This window comes from Canis aureus, chromosome 18 (genome assembly GCF_053574225.1).
Source record: "Canis aureus isolate CA01 chromosome 18, VMU_Caureus_v.1.0, whole genome shotgun sequence".
In the NCBI taxonomy this organism is placed as follows: domain Eukaryota; kingdom Metazoa; phylum Chordata; class Mammalia; order Carnivora; family Canidae; genus Canis; species Canis aureus.
In genome coordinates, this window is record NC_135628.1 from 778,286 (window position 1) to 796,201 (window position 17,916).

At 40.8% G+C, this 17,916-nt stretch overlaps 1 protein-coding gene across 22 annotated transcripts in view; it reads left to right on the forward strand.

Annotated features, from left to right (window-relative positions):
* CADPS2 (calcium dependent secretion activator 2) overlaps nt 1-17,916 on the forward strand; it is a 452,677-nt gene that overhangs the window by 369,644 nt on the left and 65,117 nt on the right. For all 22 annotated transcript variants that reach the window (XR_013356335.1, XM_077855972.1, XM_077855984.1 and 19 more), the window contains 2 exons: nt 7,448-7,551; nt 17,166-17,322. Coding sequence is in view for 21 of the 22 variants with exons in the window: in XM_077855972.1 (XP_077712098.1) it covers nt 7,448-7,551; nt 17,166-17,322 (261 nt within the window). In the remaining variant the exon portion in view is untranslated. The remainder of the gene's footprint in view (nt 1-7,447; nt 7,552-17,165; nt 17,323-17,916) is intronic.

Sequence of the window (17,916 nt, forward strand, 5' to 3'; positions counted from 1 at the left end):
CAGTAAATGGAATTAGAAGACACGAAAACCTAGGCATGAAATCTAAGACGCTTAATTATACGATAATGGAGTATTGGCCTGGCAGTGGCTGTAACTGAGATTGTTCTGACACTTTCCAATTTCTGAATCTGAACTATGCTGAGAGGAAATGTATAGTGTATATATAAAGAACAGTAATACCAGGAGACTGTTTATCAGTGTCCACTGCTGAATATTCTTCAGTGGGAGATGCGTACAGGATGGAGAGATATGACGGGTAGGACCTACGGATACGTATCGGGGGTAAAGACCAGTCTTTAGGAAAACCCATCAGACAACTAGGAGGCAGAAATACCAGTGGAAAATGTCTACGCAGTCATTAGACTCCTGCGGCGTATTTCCAGCCAGAGCCAACCAGAGCTAGCTAAATAGCCATTGTAGAAAGTTTTCTCCTCCTCAAGCCTTCGTAGGCCTTGCAACCAGCAGCACTATGATGATTTGTTTTCCTACGAGGTCTTGCATCTTCCTGCTTCACACACTTGAGAGCCAGGGTCTCAATAGTTAGGACGACTTTAATGAGACTCTAGCCAAGGTGTCTGTGTTTTTCCGCCCTCATAATCACAGAACTATAAAAGCCTGTGACAAACGTTAGACTACATATTAAAGCTTATTGGTGTGTCTCTAATTCCATCACCATCATCCCTTATTTTAAGATCTTAAGAAGAGACTATGTCTCCATATTCCTCCTGAAGAAAGTCTCACAAAGCATCACTGACATTTACCTCACATACATACCTGGTTTTTTATGCCCCATTACTCCTGAGTCTCCACTTGGTCTTGGCTCCTGCAGATTGTTCAATTTGGGTCCAGTCTGGCTACTATTGGCCTAGACTCCAGTGGGCAGTTCTCCTTTCTTTCACAGTTGATCATTTGCTCAAGAATGAATTTATTGATGGGAAAGATAATCCAGGTAGTTAGTGTGACTGTCACCACAGGACAATTATTCCAAAGTACCATATCATTAGCATGGTTAATGCCAAAGAGATATCAACTGGAACTGTTGTTTTTAAATGGCAGGGTCATTAAATGAGTTGGTCCCAAAGGGATTCTAGGAATTAGCAGGCCACAGACCTGTCTGTTTTCAAACATCTGTGTTATTAGTATTCTCACAGATTTTAAACAACTGTAGGGAAGCCATAACATCCTGAATATTTTCATTCACACAGATTTGTTCAAACATGCACAGCACCCTATCTGGAATAACATTACAGAAAAGGAAAGTGTGTTCAGATTCTACAAAAAAAGTCACCTTTTTTTCCTAAAATGAAGTTTATGCAATGAGGTAGCTTGATTGCAGGTAAAGGAGGGGATAATCTGAAGTTTCAACAGGTCACCTTTGTATTTAAAAGTTTTTCATAAACACTACTTAATAGTTCTCGAAGCTCATTCGCCAGACCAGCATCATTGGCATCTCCTGGGAACTTGTTAGAAATGCGAATTCTTGGGTCCCAAACAAGACCTACTGAATCCGAAACTTTGAGAGTGCTCCCAGGCAGTCTGTGCTTTAACAAGCTCTCCAGGAAGTTCTGGTGCATGCTGGCGTTGAGAACCAAGACCTGCAAGGAAGGTATTCCACTCGTTGATTAAAGGGATGTATATTCTAGCTCTCACAGAACTGTACCAGCGTCTGGGTCGCAGTCAGACAAACTGGGAAGGAGTCAATGTTACATCAGTCTCTTGCATTAATTGATGACATCAGGTCTTGGGGAGTCAGGCATTGGGCAAGTTGGAGTCAGGTTGGCCCTGAAGAATTAGGGAAATAGACTTTAGTTTTAGAAACTACTTCTCCCCTAGATTCTGAGGCAGTCTTGTTAGCAGGGTGTGTCCCATTTCCTCTAGTCAAGAGAGACCCCCTCAAAATCAGCTAATCACAGAATCAGCTGGTCACAAGTTCTGAAAGTGGCAGGCAGGTTTGGAGAGGGAGGGGTGGTGTTGCTTAATAGGAAAGAAAGCATTTGCTCTCCTACCCTCCCTCTCAGGGTGAGAAGTCCCATGAGAATTGAGATCTGGCCAGGACTGGGACTCCCAGGAGCCGGGTGGTGCTAGGGTCTGGCGCTGTTGTCACCACACGTCCCCAGGGCTAGAGCCAGAGGATGGGTCAGAAAACCTCAATGAAAGTTTAGACTTTCCAGTTGAGTCATCCATCTGGATCGTGCAAAAGGGGAGAACATTGACACCAGTAAGAATTAAGGTTAAAATTGGGACAGAATCAGGGACCAGTAGAAAATCCCCTGAACCAGTTCAACTGGTCTAAAGGGTTTGATGAATGGAAGAAGACATCGAACATGGAGCAGTAGCTCAATGGGACCTTTTCTGATCTGATTGGAACACATTGTTTACGCGCCCACAGCAGCGTGTGTGTGTGTGTGTGTGTGAAGGCGAGAAAGGAGGAGGAAGCGATCACTGTCTACCTGGGGAAGGAGGACAGCACAGGAAAATGGAGGGATCCATCCTACCATTGCTCAGCCAGGTCTGAGGGTAGAGAAGTTTTTCCATCCAGCAGTCCATGGAGAGGATGCTGATCGTCCTTGCCACTGGATGACCTTTCAAGTTCCAGGTAGAAGGAATCAGAGCTGGTACCGCTGGCCCAACTTTCTTGATCTTTTGAACCTGTCAAGACGAAGCCTCACTGCTTGGGGCTCACAGTGTATCCGGGTGATTGTGTCCATGTTACTGATCTCTCCGCTCCTTCCAAGCTGTGGTCCTTTGTCTCTTTTCCCTACGCAGTACTCGTGTTTGCATTTCCTCCCCTCTTTCCTCTTTTCCCCCCTTAAGGATCCACAATTATCCCTATAGTTTCTCTTTGAGTCTTAGAGATTTCTCACCTCCATTCCCTACTGAGTATCAGGGCTTTCTCCTCATCCATCTGACTGATGTTCTTTAGAGGAAGGGAGAAGCAACACCAGAGTGAATGTGGGTTTTGTTTTTTTTTTTTTTTTCCTTCTGACAGGAGGAGAAGGAAGGTGGGAGCCTTAAATGTTAGCCTGCTGCTAACTTTCTCTCATCTAAAGTTCCTGACCTCAAACACATGCCCATTAAAAGAAGCCTTTCTTTCTGAAGATCTCCCTATGTTATCCATGAGCAATTTAAAGCCTTCCTATCAACATATCTTTGATCCCATTTCTTTCAAGATAATAATACTGTTCTTGCATGTTGAGTGCATTTAATTCATTCTCTACGAGACAGAGCTTTATGGCGGAATTTCCTCATATTGACCAAAAATGGGTGGTACGTAGCTACTCTCTACCTTATAATCTGGTTAGGGATAAAGATACAGAAATTCTTGGAGGCAAAAACATCACCTTGTCCGTCATTGTATCCCCTTAGTTGTTAGGACAGTAACTTCCAGGCAATAAACGTTTGTTGAATCAAATTCGGGGTCACAAAATCAGGCTGTTGAACCAAGAAATCTTAGTGCATACACAGGAATTACTTTTTGATGCACTCTAGCTGGTCATCATGACCCAGATGCAAGGGAGAGAAGCATTACGATGGCTTTATGTCATCATCCTTCAATCCACCATCTCGAATCCTTTCTTGCTTAGTTGCAAATAGAGTTTGTAAGACTTAAGGTCAAATACCTTACTAATTTCTCCATATCCCATATGGGGGAAAAAAAAGAACTGAAATGATTTGGTCTTTTCCCCAGGTCCCCTTACAACCTTCACTCTGAGTATCACTGTGTGTCCACCACTAGGGATTTTGACGGGAAATGGCTGGAAAGGAGGCAGCTGGAGGGAATGTGCTGGGAGTATGCAATGGGGGAGCAGAACTAAAACCTACCAAAGCGAAACAGCCAAGCTGTCTCCCCATCTCCTGATCTTTTCTCCAGCAAGACCACTTCTTATATGTATAGAGGCCTAATTAAAAGGAATTGCTTTGAGCAGCCAGGAAGTGTTATTGTAAAAAAGTAAAAGTGTTCCAAAATGAAGAAAGATGGTACCCAATGCGTTGAAAGTCATCAAGAAAACTTGCTACTTTGGGCATACTTATTTTAAATGTATTACAACAATCAGCAACTTGGTGTGAAGCTTGAAGAATACAGAGGCATCTGTAATACTGTGAAAATGTTACAAACAGTGAAAGTGAACATTTTGAGAAGGAATTCTCAAATATTCAGTGTTCAGATTTATAATGGAGCCGTTGGTAACCTTGTTATCTAATAGAGTTCGGACTACAGAATGCATTAAACTTCTTGGCTGTAGTCAAATGAGTGACAGCCAGAGATGGCATACACGGTGTACTTGATAAAAAAAAAAAAAAATGCTGTTTATTTAAAGTATTAGAGTGGCCATTATGTTCAAGTACAAAGTTCTGTTCCTCTCAGTAAATTTAGTCTAGAAAAAAATACCATGTTTAAGGCTGTTTTTAAGTTTCAGTAGAACACAGGGTACTTTCAGAGTCTTTCCTCAAGATAGTGTCAAATGTAAAAGCTGATTTTACAACGTAAACGGAATAACTTTTCAGGTTGTTTCTGTGATTATTTTCCATTATTGCATACTTGTGACTGAGGATATGGTGACTTTATAGACTCTTCAAACTTCCAGCCATTTCAGAAGTTTCTATTGCATTTATACAGTCAGTTTACTGTTTGTATGTGTGTGTGTTATTCAGAGAATTGAAAATGAAAAAGAATTCAAGTCCTTGCATTATTGTTGCTTACCTGACATTAGAGGGAAGGTTTTAATCCTATCCCAGCTAGTGTCCTGTATGACCTTGGACACCTTTTTTTTACTCCGGAAATGGGGGCCATAATCATCTAACTTGCAGAATCGTTGTAAAGATTCAGTAATTAATGTACTAAATAGGTAGGAAAAATAAGTTCTTTTGTGATAAAAAAAAAAAAATTTGTTGCCTCTCTATTTCGTTATGAAAAACACATGATATAAGCATAGGGATATGTTTAAACAGTATAATCCAATGTAGAGAAAGCCTAACACATTTATAGGAAACATAGAATACCCTAAGTTTAGTTTAGGATAATTAATTTATGCATATATGGCAATTAGTCCTAAAATATATGGAATGTCCCGTTGAAAACCGATTCCCTAGTTTCATCAACCTGCACCCTCATTCCCTAAGCCACACAGTCTCCAAATCTCAGGACCATTCTTCTCTATGGCCTGTAATTTCTAGTTACTCAAAAGGGCTTCTTTCTTCAGAGCATTCCTGCACCTTCCTCGTCTATTCTCACTCCCATCTTCCCAGACCTGACCCTTGGGATCCAGGTTGCACAACTTCACCAATCCTTCCTTTTTCTATACAACCACAAATGCATTTTCCTAAAATTAATTTAATCTGAAGCCTTGCAAAGAAATCCTTGCTCTGAGTTACACATAGGACCGTTATCCAGGATGCTTATTATTTCACTTAAACTCTGCCATAATCTGAGCTCAGGCTCACCACCCACACATCTCACCAGCACATTGTGCATCAGCCAGGCAAGGGGGAGGCAGAGATGGCAGGAGCCCATGTTAAGTTCAGGTCTCACCTTCTCAAGTGAGAAGTCTCAGCATCTCCACTTGCGAGCTGTTGCATTTCATCTCTCCAGGTTTGTTTCCTTATCTCTCAGTTTATATGATCAAATAACCAAACAACTCAAAGCTGTTGGGGAAATTAGTGTGATGATGCATGGAAAGTGCCTGGTGCTATGCCTGACACGCAACTGGCTCTCAATAAATGGTGACATTTGTAATCATCGTTGTCATCACTTTCCTCTGAAGTCACCACATCTCTGTCACATAGACGTTTCTAAAAACCCATCTACTTTCCCAGGTCGTTTGTTCTTCCTTTAGGACCTGCTTCAGGTCCTGCTAACCTTCCTGCTGATTCCTGTCCCCAGTCCACTCACTCTCAGCAGTTCTCACCTCTCCTGCATAACCGCTGTTTGCTCTGTGTTGTTTCCAAACTTTTCTTAAGGATCTTGTCTTTCTCACCAGGCTCTAGTAGCTAGAGCTGCCCCCAAATGGAGTAGACTGTCTTGCAAAGTCATGAGCCTCCTTGACCTCACCCTCTTTTGAGGATGTTGAAGTGATCATGAAACAGGCGGAAGATGGAATAGTTGATGTCTAAGGATCCTTTTAGTAGAGATTTTTGGAGTATGAGTTGTTTAAGATCAGGGACTTGGCTTATACCTCCTCCTGTTTCTCACAGCTAGAAACATCGTAGGCACACTCAATTACGTGCTGTTTGGCAGACTGGTTTTCTGCTCGTGATCCCCGTCACAGACAAGCATGGCTTTCCATCCTGCAGGGACGTTTAGGAGGATGAGTGCAGGGTTGGGGGATGTTTATCACACGGGGACTTATAGTAAGCTTATAATAAGTGTTTAATGAACATGCACCAGCCGTAAGCAGGGTTTCAGTGCATCATTGTACGTCCCTTGGCAATGAGCAAATGGAAGAGAGTATCCTCCAAATTTAAGGCTGAAGTTTTAGGAAGAAGTTGAAGGAAAAGATCCATTGCCAAAAAACAAAACTCCTGAGGTTCCACCGAAAAAGCTCTTTTTTCTGAAAATTTTATCTCCCTTCCTTTTACAACCTCCTTACTGGGACGAAGAGAGTCCACAAACGTAAGACAGTATTTTATCTTCAGCGTCCTTACTGGAAGCTCTGTTCTTCACATTCAGTTTTGAAACCATTTCATTACACAGGACAGGGCACCTCTAATTTCTGCCAGTGTGTTGTATCCTGAAATCGACCGCTCTTCCTTCTCTGTTGCTCACTGTGGCCTGGCCTCCTTTATACCAGTTTGCCTTGATGCTGAAAGAACCTTCAGCTTTCAGAACACCCCTCCAGCCCTCTCCAGTTAGAGGAGGGGAGAGGGTGACATAATAGTGGACGGGGAAGCAGGGGAGGAAATGGATTAATTGAAGGTTGTCAGAGTGTTTTAGGTGACTTTATACGTCTTGAATGTAAGATCAACATACACTATATAGACATTTCAGGCAGAGGATTTAAATAACAACAACAAAAAAAAGCATGGTTTTGCTAATGTCGAGAATGACTCATCTGGTAAGAATGGTATTGTATTGATAATACAATACAGAGAGAAGGAAAAGACTGTGGTATCTGCTCTCTTTGTGTTTCTGACCTTGAGGAGAATTATAACTTGTTTGTTGCAGAAGTTGAGCATCTAATGTGCTGATGCACCTGTTAGTTCTTATATATTAAATGGCACAACACTTGCAGTTCCCTGTGATTGCTTTGCGGGTGAAATGTTTTCTGCAATGTGGTGAACTGGTTTTGTTTTTTTTTTTCTTTAAGAATGTATTTGTATTTTTTGTATGTCTTGTTTCTCAAAAATGTGCTTTCTATTCTATTTCCACACCCTGGTCTCCTCATTATACATGGAAATATGTTTGGCTTTTGATTTTCAAGGTAACATTATTATGATCTCTTTCTAACAGAGACCATGAACCAGGCAACTCCTGCTAGAAAGCTGGAAGAGGTTCTTCATCTAGCAGAGCTCTGCATAGAAGTCTTGCAGCAGAATGAAGAGCATCATGCAGAGGTGATGACTTGCTTTCACTGTCATATAAAGTCACATAGAATGCTTTGCCGCGGTGAGAACAGCACTGGGACGTGCCTGCCCGTAGACTTTGATACACGTCTGCCCGTTTAACGTGTAAAAAACTGAGAACATTTAAGTGCATTTCCTGGATAACAATTCCTCTATGTTACAAAGGGGTTGTATAGTATATAGTGTATTATCTGTTCCTGACGACAGTCACTCTGTGAGGAACACGGGACAGCTTATGGGATCTGCCAAAGTCGTGCAAGTAGTAAGGGAAGCTGGAATCCCATGATGGCAGCAGATTGCTGCCGTGATTACTTTACTTTAGAAATGTAAACGAATCAGCATGCAAAAGGAAAAATAGTGATAAACTCTAACAAAATCAGATAGAAGACTTCATAACCGTATGGCTGATAACTAATCCTTTATTCTTACCATCAGACTTTTCTTTAAAGTTCCACTAAGCCTGCATTGTTTATGGTTTTCGAAAGTTTTAATTATATATTAACGTTCACTCTATGGAGTAAAATTCCACAGCCAACTGCTTATTCTAAGACTTAAAAGTGCCACTCTAGTAGTCATAAGCTTATTTTTAAAAAGAAAAGTTTTATGACTTTGAATTGGGTGGGAAAAATATATGGAATTAAATAAATATAACAAATTTCAGCACTCTAACAGTACTTTTATTCCTGAAGAAGCACATGGAATGGGCGAGAATTTTTTCTAAAGCTTACTTAAGAATTTATACAATATTCGTACGTAATGAAGCCAAGTTTTCAAAATTATAAGAAACTATAGGAAGTACACTTTAAGCACATTCTTAAAAAAGAGTATTCATGAAGCCTTACTCTAGGTAACCAAGATGTATTGTATCTGGTTATAAATATGATCATTCAAAACATCTGCTTTTAGCTCACACTATGGAATCTAGTTTTTACCTTGCATCTGTCATGTGTGAACTTGTTATGGATATTGTATTTTAAACTGAAGAAACAGCTGCTTCAATAATTCGAAATGAATCCCCAAGAGGATCTTTTCTAGGCTGGTACTACTGCTATGTTACAATGAAAATGATTATATGATAAAATATATATGTGCGTGGTCTTTGTCTTTTGTTAAAAGGCATTATCATCAGAGTATTAGACCTTTTTGAATTAAAAAAATACTTCTGATTGGATATTCAGTTGCAGTATATTTCACCTAAGCAGGTACATCTAACATTCCCACGCATTTCACAGAAATAATATTTAATTTTCCTGCCCTCATAAGAAAAATAATTACTTTCCTGTCTTTTAAATGCAATTATTAAATGTCGTGTACTCCATGCAATCACTATATGCTTGTTAATGTAGCCAAACCTGATTAAAATGTAAATATTATTTTCTAATCCACAAAAATCAGGTTGGCTTTATTGAACAGAGATAATCATAACTCATAAATATCTCTCTATGCTGAAATATAGAACTATTATGATGACCTCTTTTTAAAATGCTTTGTAACAAACACTGTGGCATTTTCCATCTCCCAATGCTTCCAAATTCTTGGAACCCATCAGGGAAGAGAGGTGAGTAAAACTGTTCCCACTATTTTTCTAGCATGGGATAACTCTTTTAGTGATAGTAAGATAGAAACCACTATTTCATTTTATTTATTTATTTATTTTTATTTATTCATAAGAGAGAGAGAGAGGCAGAGACACAGGCAGAGGGAGAAGCAGGCTTCCTGCAGGGACCCCGATGTGGGACTCCATCCCAGGACCCCGGGGTTACGCCCCGGGCCGAAGGCAGGTGCGATGCTCAACCGCTGAGCCACCCAGGCATCCCATCCCACTATTTCATTTTAAAGCCAGTCTAGTTCTCCTCCTTGCAATTAAACACTGTTTCTCTGAATGGGCTTAGAGTTGTAGTGTTTTGGTAAATATGTCTTATTAATAATTGCTTGCATAATTAAGGCCATCTGAAAGGATTTTGATAATTTGGTTTCATCCCTTTTTTCTTTTGCCTTTTTCTTTTCTTCTTTTTTTATTTTTTTTTAAGATTTTTATTTTAAGTAATCTCTACACCCAACATGGGGCTCGAGTTCACGATCCCCAGATCAAGAGTCACAGGCTCTACTGGCTGAGCCAGCCACGTGTCTTGCCTTTGTCTTTTTTTAACCAGAAGATCCAACTTTTCCTCCGAACAGTCCTGGGGAGTGAATTGGTCTGGTTCTAAAGTCATTTCCAGAGTGAATTGGTAGACTGAACTCTGCACTGATCTTTCTTCTGCTGGATGTTCAAGCTGGAGTCTCTTGACTCCACGAGGGAGCGCCTGGCTCAGCTCCGTCGAGGAGGTCACCGCGTCTGCCTCGCAGAGCCCTCCCTTTGGCTCTTGTGCAGGCTTCCTTTACCTTCACCTGCTCTCTCCCAGTGGTAGTTCACATCCAGGGCTAAGAGGTTGTTTGTGTCTTTCAGCAATTTCCCAGTCAAGCAGTTTTCATGTCCTTCACATTTTCGACAGCGACTGGTTTATAAGCTAGTCCTCCCTTCCCTCCAGTGGCCTCTCCACCTCTTCTCTCAGGCTTTTTTCTGAGTTTGTTTTCTCTTTAAAAAGATACCTTAGGGTCCTTCCCAGAAAATCTTGAAAGCCGTCTCCGTATTCCAGTGACTAGACTGTGCCTGGCCAGAAATTTAGGCAAACCAGTCCGTCAGCTGTCCATCTCAGGGCCAGGAGGTCCCGATGCTCATGAGGAAGCCCGGGCTCTCGCCAGCACACCATCCCCACGTACGCCATCTGACCCGTAGGAAAACTAACCCGCACACGTTGAGCAACTTAGCGCACATGGCAGGAGGTCAGTGACGGGACTCCACCCAGGGCACCTTGCAGGGAACCACGTTGCTATTTCTCAGTAAATACAGGGGTGGGATGGTTGTCCTCCCCTGGTTCCGCTGCCAGGGTTCACGCCAGGCAGCAGAGATGTAAATGCAGAGGGGATGGTGATGGCGCAAGCCTGGAGACGTCCCTTCCATCCGTCCTCTTCCTTTCCTTGCTGTCTTGTGTGCCTAGCACGCCGCCCAAGGGGATGCAGCGTTGAAAAGATCAGGAGAGGGGCCCCGGGAAGAAACGTGATCAACACAAGCACAGTTCAGGTTGCTAGTTTGTTGGAGGTTATCACACCAGAGGCGTGATTTAAGGTCCCTAAAGCAGTCTAAGTGTAATATCGTCCACCGTGTCGGTGACCCTGTAAGCAAAAAGGGTGTTTTGCGATAATTTGGTATTTGCTGCATAGACAGCTCTCAGGACACCACACGTGGCTGATTCAGCTTGCACTGCAGCCGCATGTGTCCCACCCTCCTCCAGCGACCGAGGCAGGACGAGGAAGGGAGTTCAGTGTGGACTCACATAGCTGCACGTTTGCTCACATGAATGCCAGTGTCTGAACCAGAGTGTTTCTGGGTGGATTCTAACAAGAAGAGAAAGGGCATTTGATTCTTTTTTCCCCGTTTGTTTTGCTTCTTTGTGACCTTCCTCTTCCCACTAGCATGCACACCTACGGAGCATCTTAAAGTCTGCTTATTGGTTCATGAACAAGATCTGTTTATTGCTTACTACAAACTAAATTACAGTAATCACGACAATAGGCTTGTATTAAGTACGTAGTATTTGTATGTGGGTAGCCGGTGAAATAAACCAACATTTTTTAAGGTGGTTTTAGGCTTAAGATTAGATTAGCCTCTGATCGAACAAATATCCCTCATATGGGAAGAAGATGACCAGCGTATGGCTTTTAGATGCAAAGTCATAGCCACAGAATTCCATTCGCAGCTGTGACTCTCAAATGAACTTCTATGGGCATAAGTATCCTACGAAAAATTTTCGTTGATTATTTAGTAATTTTTAATACTGTGTATATGATAATATATAATAATAATATTATTTTACCCTGAAATACGCCTTGAAGTATTTTCAGTTTATCATCACATTTGGCTATTTCAGTATTTATATTCATGTATGATCCCAACTAGGGAGAGATTTTGTTGAATCCAAAGAGTAGTAAAAACCTTATGGTTAGTTTGAAAGTGATTTAGGTGTCACCCTCTCTAGTCCATTCTCTTAGCTCCTCAAAAGAGCTTACATATTTCTAGAATCTGGCTTCTCCATGTTACATGCATGTGTATGTTGGGACTGGGAGGTATCCTAGATACTAGACTATTTCCAGAGCTTTCAGGAACATCTACAAAATACAGGATTGAAAAAAAAAATACAAGATCGCAAACTGATCTTTTCTTGGGGGAAAAAAATGAGCATATACTGCATTCCAAAATCAAATTCACTGTTTTTGCTCATTTATGCAGCCATCCAAAAAGAGGATGTTACAACAAAAAAGATGTTGTAAATTACGAATTTTAACTATATTTTGAGGGTAAAAGTAATCAAAAGCCTCTGACCTCCAAGAAATCAAGAAAGATACAAAGAAATAAGATAGGAATAGATGCTCTGGCCAGAAAAAAACCCAGGACATTAATGGTGGTCTGATCTACAAAACATGATGGACGTACAGATGCATATGCAGGGTACGGGCTGCATATAGTTAATTAAGAATCTGCATGTGAGGGAGCTTGATTTCTGTGCTCCAGCTGACCTGGATTCAAATTACTGTTCTGTCACCGACCAACTGTGTGACTCTGGGCAAGTCGTTTAATCGCTCTGAGTTTGCTACAATAGAAAATAAGGGTAATTACTCTATCTACCTTTCTGGAAGTGTTGTCTGAAGGTTAAAATAACGTATAAAAAGCCTTTAGGACAATAGTTGGCACAAAAAACGTCTAAGCTCACATAAGATGTGCCTGCATTTCAGTTCATCTCTGTAATTGCTGATAGTGATTAGATTTTGACTTTTGTAGAGCAAGAGATTTCCCTATTCACTGAATCTTCACAGCAACCTGGGGGGAGTCAGGACAAGTATTATTGTTGCCGGTTTGCAGATGAGGAAATGGAAATCCGCCCAGGGAACTGGTTCGCCCACAGCATCGGGGCTCCCCACCAGGTGCAGGAGCTCAGGACTCACTTCCAGTTTCAGGATCCGTTCTTACCTGCCAGTGTTTCCAGTGACACTCAGCAGCATCCAGGGTATTGTCACCTTGCCACATACATTGTTTTCATCGTGTGAGATTTTTCCTTATTGTTAGGACTTTGATAGGAATGGTGTGGCTGAAGGATGATAATCAAGTTTTGTTTTGTATTTCCCTCTTAATCAAATTAAACGCTGCCTTCTGCCTCTGCCATTTCGTTTACACTAATTAGTGGCTTAGCATTAGAGTCGGGATCACTTTAACCCAGATAATCACGGCTTGATTGGTGCCCTGCGGATGGTTGTGTTTCTGAGTGGGGTTTTCTTCTCCCCGGTGGAGACCCTGGTGCTGTGGAGCCTCCACCGCCCCTCAGGAAGTGGCCCTCGAGGGAGGCCGCTATTCACGCTCTCCTCTCACTAACAGTCCAGGTTGAGGTGACCGCCACCCAGCAGACTGGCAGAAAGGATGAGGGGATGGGTGTAGAGTCCACCCCGTGTTCTCAAGGTAACAGCCTTGCTTTTGTGACGGCTTAATGCTTTCTCTAGTCATCTTGAGGAAACAAGAAGCGTTCATCGCAGACTGGCTTACATTCATCAGGGATACAGTTTGAGACACAGACACACACGTCTGCAAAATAGAATGAAAATTTTGAGTTGATGGTAACATCTTGCCATCCTGAAGCTACTTCTTTTTAATCTAAATATTTTATTTAAATTCAGTTTGCCAACATACAGTCTAACACCCAGTGCTCATCCCATCAAGTGCCCCCCTCAGTACCCGTCACGCAGTCACCCCATCCCCCCCGCCCACCTCCCCTTCTGCAACCCTTTGTGTGTTACTATGTTCTCTCTGAACATATATCATCAAAATGTAGAACCTTTCATCACACTTTATACTCTTACTGTGAAAAGAAATTGAAAGCATGGAACTAGGGACGCTTGGGTGGCTCAGTGGTCGAGGGTCTGTCTTTGACCCAGGGCATGACCCCGGTGTCCTGGGATCAAGTCCCGTATCAGGCTCCCTGCAGGGAGCCTGCTTCTCCCTCTTCCTCTGTCTCTGTCTCTCTCTTTTGTCTCTCATGAATAAATAAAATCTTTTTTTTAAAAAAAAAGAAGGAATTAAATGAAATTTCACAACCGTGTATCTGATATGTTCCTAGAAAGTTCTTGAAAGTAAATGTTGACTTCTCCAGCCATAGTATGACAAGTCCTTTCTTAAGTGATTAATTCTAATTGAAAGAATAATAAAAATTTCTGTATCACAGAAGTAGGGTGTTTTGTAGTTATTTGGTTAAAAAGTAAGTAGCAAACAGTAAATTTAAAAAGAGGAAAAAGTGGGTACCTGAATGACTCAGTCAGTAGAGTATGTGCTCTTGATCTTGGGATCATGAGTTCAAGCCCCATGTTAGGTATAGAGTTGACTTAATAAAAAAAAAATTTAAGTGGGGGAAAGACCCAAAAAATCAATTCACTAAAAACGGTATAAAGAGAGCCCTTACATCTATGAAAAAATGTTTGAACTCATAGTTAGAGAAATGCAAATTGAAAACAAAACAGACGCTATACCCGGAGAAATCCACATCACTTGGTGTGAATGTGGTAAGAGCACTTAACACGAGATACAGCCTCTAAGCAAAATGCTGAGTGTGTAAGGCAGCACCGTTAGCTGTGGGAGCTAGACTTGTTCGTCCGGTATAACCAAGTCTTTGCACCCTTTCACTAATTCCTCCCTGTTTCACACTCCCCCAGCCCTTCTCCCCTCTGAAACCACCATTCTACTCTCTGCTCCTAGGGATTTGACTATTCTAGATTCCTCATTTAAGTGAGGTCATATAGTGTTTGTCCTTCTGTGTCTGGAGTATTTCGCTCAGCATGACATCCTCTAGACTTAACGATGCTGTTGCAAATGGCATGATTTCCTTCTTTTCTAAGGCTGAAAAATACTCCATTGTTTATAGACATTATATTGTCTTGATCCATTCATTCATCTGTTGATGGACATTTAGGTTGATTCCATGTCTTAGCTATTGTAAATAATGCTGCAGTGACCATGGCAATGCAGATATCTCTGAGATTCTGATTTCAGTTCCTCCAGGCGTATATTCAGATGTGGGATTGCTGGAGCATATGGTACTTCTATTTTTTTTTTTTTTTTTTTTTTTTTTTTTGAGAAACCTCCATACTGTTTACTATAGTGGCTGTAGCAACTTGCATTCTCACCAACAGTATACAAGAACTTCTCTTTTCCTACAACTTCAATAAAACTTACCTTTTATATATATATATAAATAGCCACCCTAATAGGTGTGAGACGATAGCTCATTGTGGTTTTGATTTATATTTGAAAATCAAATTGTGATTAATGATGTTGAGGACCTTTCCATATAGCTGTTGGCCATTTGTAGGGCTTCTTCAGAGAAATATCCATTCAGGTCTTTGCCCGACTTTTAATCAGATTATTTGGGGTTCTCATGCTGTTGAGTTGTAGGAGTTCTTTATACACTGTGGATATTAATCCTTTATTAGGTCAACTTCTTGCAAATATTTTCTCCCATTCCATAAGTTACCTTTTCATTTTGTTGATGGGTTTCCTTTGTCATGCAGAAGCTTTTTCGTTTGATGTAGCCCTTTTTATGTATTTTTGCTTTTGTTGTCTGTGCTTTTTAGGTCATGTTCAAGAAATCACTGGATAATGGTTTCTTATGATCTTTTTTATTCCTGTGGTATTGGTTGTAATGTCATTTCATTTATGATTTATTCAAATTTTCTTTCTTTTCATTAGTCAAAAGTTTTGTTGATATTATTTGTTAAGAAACTTAACTCTTAGTTTCATTGATCTCTTCTATTGTTTGGATTCTCCATTTTGTTTATTTAAGCTCTAATCTTAATTATGTTCTTTCTTCTCCTAACTTCAAACTTAGTCTGTCCTTCTTTTTCTAGTTTCTTGAGGTGTAACAGGAGGTTGTTGTAAGATCTTTTTTCTTTTTTAATATGAATGTTTATTGCTATAAATTTCCTTCTCAGTGCTGCTTTTACTGCAACCCATAAATTTTGGTATGTTGTGTTTTCATTTTTGTTTATCTCAATCCTATCCAGGTTTGGGAGGTTTCCAACCACTATTTTTTTTTAAATAAGCTTTCTTCCCCTTTCCCTTTGTCTTCTCTCTCTGGGATTCCCATAATGTCTATCTTGGTTTATTTAAAGATGTTCCACAAGTCCTGAAAGCTTTCTTTACTCCTCTTCATTCTTTTATTGTTGTTGTTTCTCTGACCAGATAACTTCAAATTACTTGTCTTTGAGTCCATTGATTCTTTCTTCTTAATCAATTCTGTTGAAGCTCTTCATTCAACTTTCTAGTCATTGTTCTTCAGTTCTAGAATATTTGTTCAGTTATTTTCATGCTTTCTGTCCCTTTGTTGAACTTCTCAGTTTTTGAAATACTGTTTAACTGATTTTATTTAGTTGTCCATCTGTGTTCTTTTGTAGTTCATTGAGCTTCTTTGAGACAATATTTTGTATTCTTTCAGGGACTTTATAGATCTCTTTTTCTTCAGGGTTGGTCACTTGAGCTTTTTTTTTTTTTAAGATTTTATTTATTTATTTGAGAGAGGGAGAGCACAAGCAGGGGGAGCAGCAGAGGAAGAAGGAGAAGCAGATCCATGCTGAGTGTGGAGCCCAACATGAGACTTGATCCCAGAACCTTGAGATCATGACCCGAGCCCTAGTCAGACACATAACTGGCTAAGCCACCCAGGCACACCACTGGAGCTTTATTTTGTTCTTTTGATGGTTATCATATTTCTTTGATTCTTATAGTCCTTAGACTTGTGTTTGTGTCTGCACATTTGAAGAAGCAGTCATCTCTTGTAGTCTTTACAGACTGGCTTTCTCAGGGAAAACCCTTTACCAGTCAGCCCAGCAAGAGATTCTTGGTGGGCTGGGTAGTAGGGTTTATGGGCCCGCTGGCTGCAGGGACCATGGGAAATCAGGCCTGCTGCTAGATTCCATGGGCAGATGGTATTGGTGCTGTGATCCATCATCAGACCACATTGTTTTCAAGAACTATCTAAAAAGTAAATATTAGGGGATCCCGGGATGGCGCAGCGGTTTGGCGCCTGCCTTTGGCCCAGGGCACGATCCTGGAGACCCGGGATCGAATCCCACATCGGGCTCCTGGTGCATGGAGCCTGCTTCTCCCTCTGCCTGTGTCTCTGCCTCTCTCTCTCTCTGTGTGTGTGTCTATCATGAATAAATAAATAAAATCTTTAAAAAAATGCAAAATGACTTTTACTGCTTTATTTTAAAAATACATGTTTACTTTAGAACATTTGAAAAATATATAAAATAAAATTTGCGTATCTCATTATTTAAGCATAATGACTATGATGTTTTATGTATTTCTAATATCTCTTTTTTCTGTAAGAAATATTCTAAAATGTGATACCCTATTGTACAACATTCTACTACAGTTTCACTTTCCGTGACATGTTTTCAAGTGGCACAATATTTGTGTGTATTTCTAAGAAGTCATCTAATTTTACATTATTTTTATCCTTTTATAGGCATTTGCTTGGTGGCCTGATTTATTGGCAGAGCATGCAGAGAAATTTTGGGCTTTATTCACAGTGGATATGGATACCGCACTGGAGGCCCAACCACAAGACTCCTGGGATAGTTTTCCTCTTTTCCAACTGCTCAATAATTTCCTCCGAAATGACAGTAAGCACGTGGGTTTTCTTCAGTATGTGTAGTGGGGCCGGGGGGTTGGGGGGAGGATGGAGAAAGAATGTGTGTGTGAATGTGGATTTATAGAGCTCTCTCACTCACCAGCAAGATTGCCAGCGTTCATTAGTGTTTGCTCAGTCTCCCTGACTCTTTCAGGCCTGGTTCTGGGGGAAACCAGGAACATGCCCACATGGCTCCACTGGCCTCTGAGGTTCCTCTTATTTCTACCCTCCTGCGTTTATCAAGAACTGGTAACACAGGCATCTTTTCTCATTGCACCTTGTGAATCAGAAATCTTCAAAGGTTAGCATTTCTAAAGCACTTGAGAATACCTGTGTTTCTGAAAGACCCCTCAGAAATGTGTCATTATTCTAGAAATTCATGTTGTGTTAAGGTTTCTACTAATACGCATTCTGATAATATTGTTTGTCTAAGAGGGATTCACTTCCCTGGATGGTGGTGTAATATGCCACGTGGTATGGGTTGCTCTCGCTCTGTATTAAGAAATTTAAGAGAAGGTAAAGGTCCTGTATTGAGACATTTCTTTTCAACGCAATAGTAATCTTCACAAATTTTCTGGTGCATGGT